The following is a 12,639-nucleotide window of genomic DNA, read 5'->3' on the forward strand; positions in this document are numbered from 1 at the left end:
ACAAAGTGATTGTGAACACAACATTAATTGTTTCTTCATAATAATTCATTCTCATTTGTATGGAGGCGAGTGTCTTGTGACATTTGTTGCAGGTTGGTCCCTGCGTGAATCAGCCGCTTGCGACATCAGAGCTGCATAGAGAGGGCTTTGCTAGCGGGGGCAGCAGTCCCAGCAGAGAGGTGCAGGAAATCCTGTCCCTCAAGGGTTCAGAGCGGCACAGTCACGGCTACTACAGTGACAAAGACATGGGGGAGGTCGCAGAGACACAGATGAGGTGATGCAGAGGGACCGCATTTTTGGTGAAATAGAATGGGTGATTTCGGTATTAAACCTGCCACTATTTTATAGGGATATTTCGTGAAATACTGGTTGGATGATCGTCCACCTCTGCTTCGGCATGTGGCCGTGAGGCCAGCAGCAGGTTGGTAGGTCTTGGCCCTTCGTGGGCTGTAGCGCCACAGATTATTATTATTATTTCGTTAAATAAGTTTTCAATTAATAAGTATTATATTATGTTTGATAAAACTTTTTTTTTTTCTTTTTTCTTACACATATCAGCATCACCAAAATACAGGGACATCATTTTATTTTTACTAACATTTTTAATATTAACCTGGCTATACCTTTAGAGAACCGGAAACACCATTCGCTACCTTCTTCCACGACTGGAGTTCGTTGATACCGGTGTAAAACACAAACAAATCACTTTACTAGGTATAGGAGGGAAGAAAAGTAGTTCATCCATTTACATAAACTAGAAAATATCGCGATTTTGAGTTCGATAATTTTCGTTAGGTTTTTGTTTAATCAAAATGCAGTACTGTATTAAGAATAAGTGTTTTTACTCACGAACTGAGCTATCCATGTGGACGTATTCATTATGCAGTGTATATTATACTGTCTACAGCCCATTAGCGTACAATGAAGAGAATGAAGTTAAACTGAAAAATAATCATAATATGGATATTTAAACACATTTTTGAAAATGGTGGTCGTTCATTTCGATGCAGGCTTCAGTTCTTTTGTGCATATTATCGCACTATAGACTATTGCATCTAATTCCAATTGCCAGTTTCGTCCTTCGTACTAGTAACTCATGTTGAAATAATTCTGTACCTACTCTATAAAAGAGTACCTTATGTACTGTAAATTCAATCTTCACTTCTGCCCGACCCGCACAGATAAAATTACTCAGACATGCTATCTACTGTCCGTCCAAGTGGTTATGCCACAGGATCGTAGAAAGGGAGGAAATCACGTGACAGTTAATTACTTTACGAGATCCTTTTATTTAAGTTATTTTAAACAGTTCTGTAATATTACGTAAACGTCCAATTCCTAACAGAAATTAATGTTTTCAGAAAAGAGCTAAGACAGCCCAGCTTTTACGGAGGGGCGTGCAGAAGCAGGTGGGGGAAATCGGGATGCGACGTAGGCAAACGGACAGTACCTGTGCGAAAATATGATTCAATATTGAAAGTTCTTTCGTCACTGGAAAACGCGAACATATTTCTGGAACGTACTATACTCACTAACTCAGTGCTGTTTACTATATGCAGCCTTGATTCTGTCTGGAGGACAGTTAAAACTTCATTAGTAGAAGGGGTGGGAGTGAAGTACATTCAAAAACTCGGGTAAAATAAAAATTGAAGTAAAAATAAAATGATGTCCCTGTACAAACAAAGCATGATTTCTACTTTGTCCTGTTGGCCTGGGTGGCGCAGTTGGTAGAGTGCTGACCTTCTGTGCCCGAGGTTACGAGTTCGATCCCAGCCTAGGTTGATGGCATTTAAGTGCTCTTAAATGTGACAGGCTCATGTCAGTAGATTAACTGCATATTCAGCAAACGATTGGTTTTCGATTAGTCATCATTGTATTCTTCTGCATATCAGATTGTTCCATTGTTGCATTTACACAGTACTATAGAGAAGCACCTACTGATTATAGAGGTGATGCATTTTGTTTGCTTATTTTGTTGTGTTTGCAGCACTGCTACAGCACCAGCAGTGGCAGCGATGGCAACAGATGACAAAGAAATGGGCACCATGAAGCAAGACCATGACGGATGGCCGCAAATTCCCATCAGTCTGGTGAATCAGTTTGTCAAGTCTGAAGATACTCAGACCAAAAGGTATGCAATCCTACAACCTCTGTAGCTATCTCTGCCAGTTCTTGCAATTGCAGGGAGCAACAGCCATTCATCCCACCTTGAGAGTGGAAGCATAGGTAAAAAAGTAAAATAGGAGGAGTGGCAGTGGAAGAAATGGAGATTTCTAAATAGTGGCGGATTTAAGAACTGTTGTTCTTGATTTATTAAATTGACAGAGCCTTGTCACTGATCAAGACCAATGAATAACTTTATGGTGCAGACATATACACCAGCTGTGACCCAGCCAATTCCTTTTTCTCTTCCTGATAAGTTTCAGCATCGTTCTTTCTTTACCCACTCTTTTCAACACAGCTTCATTTCTTATTCTGTCTGTCCATTTCATACGCTGCATTGTTCTCCATATCTAGTTGCTTCTCTTCACTTCGTCGTAATGTCCATGTTTCTGCCCCATACAATGCACACTCCACACAGAGCACTTCACTAGTCTCTTCCTTAGTTCCGTTGAAGATACTCCTTTTTGTATTAAAAGCTGCCTTTGTATATCATGTTCAGTAAATATTTCATTATGTAAGTTCCTTGATTTGCAAGATGTTGTTGTTGTTTAATCAACTGTCCAAAGAAAGATCTGAATCTCACAAGTGATACCAAGACGGCACCACTTATGAGGCGACTAGACCAGGAGTAATGGGTTAGGGTGGCCAGTTCCTTTCCCCCCTCCATTGCACACATCGCCAACTAGCTACATATTACATTACACTAGTCAGACTTCAGATGCATACAAACAATTGTTCTTCCTCTGACACATATCGTCAAGTGAAATGTACTGCCTGGTAATTGAGGTACGTATCAGCCAGATCCTCAATCAGAAGATGATTTGCGAGATAATGATTGCATATTTCACTTCCGGTAGTTTGGAAGAAGAGGCATCATGGCCTTAACTCTGCGAGAATAAATAAATAAATAAATACATACATACATACATACATACATACATACATGAGTGAATGAATAAAAAAATGAATAAATAAATAAATAAAGCGTTAATAAATAAATTAGTAAATAAAAAATAAATGAATGAATGGATGGATAAATGAATGACTAAAAAATAACTAAATAAAAGAATAAATAAATACAGTAGAATATGCTTGTGCACAAAATAGGCCACAAGGCTAAAAATTTCCTGATGATTCTCACATAGTGTTAATGAAAATAACTTTGTACCATTAATCATTGTTAATATGTTGTTGTTGTTTTCTAATGCCAGGCGTTTGACAATAAAGTCATTTGACCTCTTGCACTCTAATATTTTTCAAAGATATTATCATGACCAGCCACTGAAGCACAGATTTTTAGGTGTTCCGAATCCATTTCTTGGTTTGAGTTGCACAATGGGCAGTTAGGGGACTGATATATTCCAATTCTATGCAGGTGTTTGGCCAAACAATCATGGCCTGTTGCCAATCTAAATGCAGCTACAGACGATTTTCGTGGTAAATCGGGAATTAACTGTGGATTTTGATGCAGAGAGTTCCATTTTTTCCCTTGAGATTGTGTCATCAAATTTTGTTTGTTGAAGTCTAAGTATGTAGATTTAATAAATCTTTTCACAGAGTAATATGTAGATTTAGTAACAGGTCTGTAAGTAGCAGTGCTGCCCTTCTTTGCTAAAGCATCCACATTCTCGTTTCCCAGGATTCCACAATGGGATGGTATCCATTGGAATACAATTCTTTTATTGAGTGATATTAATTGGGAGAGCATTTTAGTTATTTCTGCTGTTTGAGATGAAAGTGTGTGTTTAGAGACGATTGATAGAATAGCTGCTTTGGAGTCTGACAATATAACTGCATTCCTAAATTTATTGATGTGGCATAGAAGATTCCTGAGACTTTCACTTATTGCAATGATTTCACCATCAAAACTTGTTGTTCCATACCCAAGAGATCTATAAAGTGAGAAGAGACAGCACGTAACACCTGCACCGGCACCTTGTTCTCTGGAGATCAAGGATCCGTCGGTGTATAAATGAAGCCAGTTTTGTGGAGGGTACCTAATATTATTTGTCTCTAAAGACAATTGTTTTAGTATTTCAGTGTTTACTTCTGATTTCAGTATTTCTTCTGTTAAATTTAGATTATATTCCATATTTAATAGAGTTAAAGGGTTTGGTTTAATTTGTAGGTTTTCTTTTAAATTCGGGATATTGATTTTCTGTTTCAATTCTTGAACAATGGATATGAAACTTTTTTGAGTTTTCAATCTACAGAGAGGACTGTATGAATGACAATTGTTTCCTGGTAATCTTATAAGTTTTTCATATTGAATTGTTAATATATATTGAGCTCTTACGAAGGAAGTGCAGTCAAGTTCTGTGTACTACCTCCTTAGACTAATGGATAACTTTATGGTGCAGACATCTCCTTACCCTGCCTGATTGCAGGAACGCTTCAGTGCACCAGGAAAGTAGTGGAAATGGAGACACAGTGAACCATAACCTGTGGAAGACAAACCAGAAGCTGGAGAGCACAGTGGCAGCCCTGGACCACAAGCTGAGCTCTGTGCTGGAGATAGTACAGCAGCAGCAGGCGGAGATCAAGGTGAGTGTGCTGTGGGCGTGGAGGGCAGCAGGGGAGGGCACCCATGGCTGTGGCTTGAACAAGCTTCTGTGTTGCAGGACTTGGGCATGAAGCTGCAAGCTGAACAGCACGTTCCACTCCTGCGCTCACAGCTGGACAAGCACCAGCAGCAGCTGATGGCACTGCTGGAGGAACTGCTGCTGCAGCGTGAAGACAAGGAACGCAAACGCCAGGAGGCGCTCATGTCTGCCATCTCGCAGGCTGTGGGTAACCTGGTCAGCGCCAAACTGGAGGATATTGTCACTTCCGAGATAAAAAACAGCATCATTCCAGGTGAAGGCAGAAACTCGTACAAATTGTACTGTGTACTATGCTTTTTTGTTTTTCTTTAGGGTAATCATTGGTCCGATGCACTTAGTCATATTAATTTGGCCCATTGTGTTGTGCATTCACATAATTTAAACAAGAAATTTAGGGCCGATTTCACCAACACGTTGCTAATCCACAATTAACTAATTGTAATTTAACTTAAATCATATTTAATTCATTTGCATTTCACCAAACTAAATCCATTTAAAATGAAGTTAATTAATTTAATTCCCAATTAAGTCATCACAGCCTTCTGAATCATAGTAAAATAATAATTTCAAAGGTCATGTGCTGTTTCCTGTAGACACTAGTCTTTATAGCGTGTTTATTTGTTATATTAAGGTACGGTCGCACGTCGCTACTTTTGCTGCACAACTTTTGTACTGCAGCTGCAAAAGTTGCGTGTCGTGTTCACACGAAAGCCAAAAGTAGCGTGCTGCACGCTACTTTTCGTGCTGCGCAACCCGAGTGCAGCAAAAGTTGCAACTGGAGGTTGCGAGTCTGTTCACACACAAGGCGCTACTTTTGCAGCCACAGTCTTGCTGCAGGTTTCCAGTCCCTCAATATACAGCCCCTCATGTTCGCATTATTATGAAACTCATGCGATAGCTTATTTATCTATTATTTGCTTTTCTGTCCTAACTAGGATTCAGAAATTGGTATTATTTTTACTATAAAGCTATTAAAATGCCCATATACTTAAATGATAGCCAACAGCATAATCACGTAATCAATGTTGGCAACCCTCCTGTTTGAAACTACGCTACAGAAAATTAAAAAAGTGAATTATATCGTCAGCAATTATGCTCAGACTGTGTTATGTATTTAATAACTGTTACAAATAATTTATTTTCATCACATCTAACATTAAAATATATCCAAACAATAAAAGTATCATTGGCACATTTGGGTGGCAACACTGGTCGCAACCGCAGCAAAACTTTCAACAAAACCGATATCAGAAATGCTGCGGCTGCAACCCTGAGACCCCTGTTCACACGTCGCTACTTCTAAGCTGCGCGCAGCATGGAAAAGTAGCGGGCAGCAGGTATGGCAGCCGCTACTTTTCGGGTTGCACCGTTGTTCACACGTCGCAGTACGAGAGTTGCGCAGTTTTTTGTACTGTAGCGCTGCAAAAGTAGCGACGTGTGACCGTACCTTTAGATCAGAAGTGAAGGTGAAAAAGAGAGCAAGTAATAATTTTTCAGAAACTCAAAAACATTATCACTGAAGATAGTCTCAAAATACTGTATGTAAAAATCATCGGAAATAATGAAAGTAGATGCAAGGAAATATTATGCAGCAAGCAAAATGGAAAGACTTGATGGTTTTGCACTATTCCGATGCCTTCAAATATAATATTTTGTAATAAATATTTTATTCATATTACTTTAGTTGCTGTATTTAGACAACCGAAGATTGACTGTCCTCGAAGTGTTAGAGACAAAGTGTATGATCATTTGGTATTGCCTCGTGTAAATGGCAGTTAGAGAGAATCCTAAGATGTTTGTCTCTTGTGTTCAGCTCTGGTATCGACAATGGAGCCCCTTAAGCACCAGCTGCATATTGAAATGACGCAAAAGCTGACGTCCACTGACCACCTGCTCAAGGAGAATATAACCAAGCTAGTCCATAGCAAGGTAAAGGACCTCTCATTGATCCCGGAGCAAAGCCAGTTGGTGTGAGAAACGAATTTTAAAACTGTCGGTAATTTTTGCAGTCTGTGATGGAAGTGCTGAGTAACTCGACAGTGACGGCGCTACAACCAGCGGTGCAGCACACTTACAAGGAAGTGTTCACCAACCATGTCATGCCGTCATTTGAGAAGTCCTGCCAATCCATGTTCATGCAAATAAATGAATCGTTTTGTAAAGGAACCAAAGAATGTAAGTATCAGAGAATGGTTGTAATTATTGCTCGGATTTAAGGGACACTGAGACTGAGTTTTGAAACTTTTGAAGTTTTTGATTAATTTCTTTCAAATTCAGAGGGTTTTCTGTGCCTATACGTTTAAATAATAGTACCAAATTTCATCAAGTTTCATTAATTAGTTCCTTAGACATTAACTTTCACGTATTTTAATGATATTAAATTATGCTTAAATTCAAAAATCCCTGACAGCTTCAGAATAATTGCTTTTGCTTTTAAAAATCTTCTGTGCGGGACTTACATTTCATGATGAAGAAAACTGGGCATGGATTTTTAAATTTGAGAATTGGTTCATGAGATAAAAATTTTCTTACAAATAATAATTTTTGCCTAATAATTTTCTTTAATTTTTAGAAGTTAAAAATTCATATCATGAAAAGTTTTCAGTGAAGAGCTGTGTCCATGCTGAGCTTTGTGTATTGCAATATGCTGAGTATTCTTGCGAAGTTTTGGAGCAGATGGAAATCACTAGGAACTTTATTATTGATCAGAAAAGTAGTTTTGAGAAAACGCAATTTTTAGTGGTTGTGAAACTTTAAAAATTGTTGCTAGACTTTTAAAAGTAGTAGGCGGGAGCTAAATATAGGATGGAATGTTAAGCAATTGGATAAGGTAATTATTTATGTAAAAAAGAAAAAAAAAAAAAAAACAAAAATACAAAAATATTTATTTTTACCATTTTGACCATAAATTCAGTCCTAGTGTCCCTTAAGTTAAATTAAACATATTGCTAGCTTTTCTGAACTTGAGGCATTGGTTTTTATTGGTTATATAAATGCATATTTTACCATACTTTAGCATTGTCATATTTCACCAATATGATATATCAACATATTCGGTCATGCTGACTCTTCACATTTCTGTATTCGGGCCAGCATTCCCTTGCTTACACTGTTTACAAACTTTACCCACTGACGTAACATGACCTTAAAATCTACTGTTAACTATATCTTTCATGTCCTTTCACTTTCACTTAACCCTCATTCTAATTTATAATGCTTATTATCCTATTGCTCTTCTCTTATTCTCCGCTACATTTAACTATAGTCCCGTCGCTCTAATTTCCGGCAGCCAATCGCGTTGCTGGTCGGGTACATTTAAACGTGTGCGTCTTGTGATTCGCTCATTCATTCCTTAAGGCTCGATAAATACATAATATAATCGCGCGCCATTTTAGCTCTTTCGTTGGCGTTCGCAGAAAGCACACGAAGACGTTATTTGCCGCTCAATTATTTGCTGAATTACAGTGCGTTTGATTTATTATCATAGGAGCTACGACATGATAATGTTTAACAGTGTGGCAAATAGATTCCTCGTCTGATAGCTTGGCAACGTAAGAACAAAAATGGGGAACGATACTACCTACCTAGACTTTATAGAGCCTTCACTTTCTAAGATGTAAGCAAAGAGGCGGAGTCACGCTGGAAATAACAGCGTTGGGACTATAGTGACTAACTATTCATACTAATTATTTCCATTTAACTTCATTCCCACCTTTCTCGTAACTAACTAAATAATTCTTGCCTTTAAATAACATAATTACATTTTAAACTTATCTAAAATAGAAGACTTAATCCTTGTAGATTTATTTCAAGAAACTTAACATATTATTAAATTCACTGTAGAAACACTTCTAACACATAAACATATTAACACTCGTACTCAAAGAACATTTCTGTAGTTCAACTTGATTTATAACTTTGATCTTAGAATCCACTGTTTAAACAAAAACAAGTTTAAACAAAACAATATGACCTTGATAAAGTGCATTCAATCAATTCCATTTTTCTATTATATAACTACCCAGATATTTTTTTCCCCCACTAGTACACCGTTTTCTCAGGTTATATATTGTTTTTTAATCCCTACTGCCCTCTCCTTTCACACCACTAACTCGAGTAACACACTCTATACTTCCCCTTCTTTTCCCCACTCTCTTCTTTCGTTGTTTCAACATTCTTCTGTCTTCCAACTCCACAGCTGTTTTCATTTGAGACACTGCTGATTCCTCTACTTTCATTCAATCAATAAAATGGTAGAAAAGCGTATTTTTGGCCATATTACAATAGTTTTGACAGTTCTCTAAGTATTGGTCACATATTTTGTGTCAGCAATGGCAGGAAGTTTTGTGCTTGGTTATTTACTCGTATTTTGGATTTTCTTTCCTTAGAAATATTTTGTGGTTAAATGAAGTTCGAAAGTAACTGGATTTGTCAGCAGTAAGTTGTTAAAACATGGACAAAAGAATGTTAGGAATATGGCCACATTGTTGCTGGTCGGTCTCACCTTCACCTGTTTACCTCTTCTAAACGTGTGACACTTAAGAACTTCTGACAATGAAGCCATTAGCTCTCTCACACTCTGTGATGGATCCAGCAGGTAGTGCTTCACAGGTTTGAAGATGTTCTCTTCTTTGTTGCACAGAGGACAATTTGCATTTGTATAGATACCTAATTTGTTTAGAAGTTTTGCTAAATAATCATGTTTCGTAATTAGTCTAAATTTTGCTACTGTCATTTTATGGGGTGTTTGTTGAATAATTTCTGGTTTATTGATTAAAGTATTCCTTTTTTTTTTATCCCTGGCTTGTTTGTGTATGAATTCTGTATATTTGTCTTTATGTTTATTTTTAATTAGTCTTTTTATGGATATGAAAGGTAAATTCTTAGTTTTATTAGAAATTAATTTGGAGCCATAAAATTAAATTATTTCATGAAATAGTTCTTAGAACTGTGAGGTTATTTTCTTGTAGATGTGCAGACTCTGGAAGGATACTTTGACAAACAACGCAGGCAACAGGAGAAGGGTCGAGATATCGTGAACCAGATACAGGGTTTGTCTGACAACCTCCGTGCCAACCATGACCACCTCACAACAGCCATTCAAGAGGAGGTGCAGACCCAGCTCAAGAAGGGGCTGAGCAAGTAAGTGCCACATGCACTGTGAGGTGTGACAGTGTTTAGCTGTGACAGCTCCAGAAAAACGCTGTGAGCGATAATAGTGATTTTTGTGTTTGGATGATCGTTAACAGTTGCGAATGTTGTAATGCCCTGGTATTCACAATATCATTCATTAAAGATGATGGCAGGCAATACATGCCACATTCCAAGAGTAATATCATCAGTTGTAATGTAGAAGTATCTTGTTACTGCAAGTCCCAGCTTGTCTGGGTTCTTCAAGTCTTGAATGTGTGGTCATTTTACAAAATTAAGGAATATTAACTGTTCTTTGCAAGTGGAATGTATATCGGAACAAAACCGGAAAGAGTCCAAACACAGGAAACCTCGTTAATCTGATCACCCTAACGTACATTAGCCACCATTGCTATAAACTACATGTTGGTCTGAGATGGCGATTTCTTGGAGCTATGATTTTGGAACTATAGTTACAGTCGAAATCAGTGACAAAATCACAGGTCTCCAAATCGCACCCTTGTACAGGCCTGCTCTTTACATTGTATCCTTGCTTGCAGCCTCCAGGAAAGCCTCAACAAAACTGTCAGCGAGACTATCAAGGAGCACATCACCAAAGGCTTCCGAGGACAGCAGGACATGATCCAGAACAGTGTGCTGACAGCGGTGCGGTCGCGGGCCGTGACTCCTGCCCCGCACATAGTGGACTCCCAGGTGCAGCAGCTTCAGATCGAGCAGCTCATCGGACAGGGCCAGATCAATGCCGCATTCCAACAGGCGCTCTCTGCATCTGACCTCAGCCTTGTTGTCTTCATCTGCGAGAAAGTGAACCCTCAGCAGGTTTTCAACCAGACGCCGTGCCCCCTGCAGCAGCACGTGCTGCTGTCCCTGATCCAGCAGCTCTCAGCTGACATGTCCAATCACACGGAGCTCAAACACAAGTGAGTGTTAGCCATCATAGTATTATCATGGATACACTGGCACATAGAATGTCACCCAGTTTCGGGAATGAAACTACAGTTGTGTTGATTTGAATGTTTTCGGTTTAAAAAAGGAGAATGATGAGAGAAGCACAGCAAATTAATGAATGGCATGCAATATACTGAGTAGCCCAAAAAAATGTATACATTGTTTATCCAGCAATAACTTTGGAACAAATTGAGATGAAATTCTCGGTTTTGGGGAAATGGTACCTTAATGTAGGTGTTCAAAGTGGCCACCATCAGCATCCAAATACTGTCGATGCACTGAACTGCTCCACGAACTAAGTTCTGTAACATGACATTAAATTTCGATTTGTTCTCGTAGCGCATCTAGTGTAGCTAGCTTTTCCTTTAGGGTCCTCCACAGGTAGAAATCGAGAGGTGTTAGATCTGGGGACCATGCTGGTATTTGACAGCACCTTTTCAAATATACAGAATAAAGAAATATAATTACAAAACAAAACAAAGAGAAATACAACTAAGATAATACAAGCAATATAGAAAGAAGATACAGTAGTATTAACAAAATTTGAGACCGAATGAGCAGCGCTCGTGCTCGGTCGCAGTTCAGATATAATATTAAAATAAAAAATAATAATAATAATATAAATAAATAAGTAAAATAAAATAGGAACTAAAATATAATTACAGCGGCAATGGAATTATATAATATAATATTAACACTAGAGAAGAATAATATCGACCAGGTAGTTTCATCCAGATATGCCCTGACATCTCGAAGTCGAGAATTTCATAGTATTAAATACCAAAGAGTTAGTAGAAATGACAGCAGTTGGAGTTGAGAATTTAATAATATTAAATACCAAACAACAGTTAGTAGAAACTATAATAGTTGAAGATGACTGTAACAGAGTTTAATAATAGTTGAAGACGACTGTAAGAAAAGTTAATAGTGTCAAATACCGAACAATAGTGGTTCAAGAGGGCTATAATCGAATCTCAGCTGTATTTACACTTGATAACGTTTTACTTGTTGCAGGTATCTGGAGGAGGCTGTGATGAACCTGGACAACACTAACCCGTTGACACGCGAGCACATGCCAGGTGTTCTGTCGAACCTGCAGCACCAGCTGTCCACATACATCGCCAGCAACCCCAACAACAAGATCACACGCAGCATGCGCATGCTGAGCATGGCGACTCAATCCCTGCTCAATGGATAGAACCACCAGTTTGTACCCTGCTTATATTTTGTGAAAAGTTAGTTACATATTAATATACACTTTTATACAGACTTGCCTCACTTATTTGTCAGATGCAACTGATAAAAAGCCTCTCTTTAGTGATGCGATTCAGAAGTCCAGAAGTCTCTTCGTTCTCACAAGCTACCTTCAACTGATCTGACAGTATGGTATACTCTATTTTTTTCATGGAGTGCAGTTTCATAGAAAGGACTTTGCCGACAGACCTTCTACTGCCCCTTACTAATTGGTTGTCATAAATAAACGTCTTCCTTACTGTGACGGAAATCTTGTCGTCTCCTGTCAGTAACCAATCACAACCCTTGTTCAGAAGAATTGACAGGCTCCCGTCAAATCCACGTGGAGGCAGAGTTGCTGCATCTTTTCCGAATTCCAAGAATCCTGTCAGTCTCATTTCGAGGGTCACTAGGATTGTGGCAACTGTGCAATGTTGGGACGAGGGGACAGGAATTGTCAGAGGTGTTTGTGTAGGAAGTCATAAATCTGTAAGTGGGTGTTCAAAGGAGCCACCGAACTGCACTCCTTGAAATAAAATGG

General features: G+C 38.5%; 1 protein-coding gene across 6 annotated transcripts in view; it reads left to right on the forward strand.

Moving 5' to 3' along the window:
- The window catches only part of Ge-1 (Enhancer of mRNA-decapping protein 4 homolog Ge-1), a 45,483-nt gene extending 33,349 nt beyond the window's left edge, over window positions 1-12,134 (forward strand). For all 6 annotated transcript variants that reach the window (XM_069842643.1, XM_069842640.1, XM_069842645.1 and 3 more), the window contains 9 exons: window positions 93-274; window positions 1,988-2,131; window positions 4,551-4,707; window positions 4,785-5,019; window positions 6,580-6,695; window positions 6,776-6,941; window positions 9,737-9,908; window positions 10,457-10,837; window positions 11,880-12,134. In XM_069842643.1, coding sequence (XP_069698744.1) covers window positions 93-274; window positions 1,988-2,131; window positions 4,551-4,707; window positions 4,785-5,019; window positions 6,580-6,695; window positions 6,776-6,941; window positions 9,737-9,908; window positions 10,457-10,837; window positions 11,880-12,063 — 1,737 coding nt within the window. In that variant the 3' untranslated portion in view covers window positions 12,064-12,134. The remainder of the gene's footprint in view (window positions 1-92; window positions 275-1,987; window positions 2,132-4,550; window positions 4,708-4,784; window positions 5,020-6,579; window positions 6,696-6,775; window positions 6,942-9,736; window positions 9,909-10,456; window positions 10,838-11,879) is intronic.
- Window positions 12,135-12,639: the final 505 nt, after the last annotated feature.

The sequence above is a fragment of the Periplaneta americana genome, chromosome 12, assembly GCF_040183065.1.
Source record: "Periplaneta americana isolate PAMFEO1 chromosome 12, P.americana_PAMFEO1_priV1, whole genome shotgun sequence".
NCBI classification, from domain to species: domain Eukaryota; kingdom Metazoa; phylum Arthropoda; class Insecta; order Blattodea; family Blattidae; genus Periplaneta; species Periplaneta americana.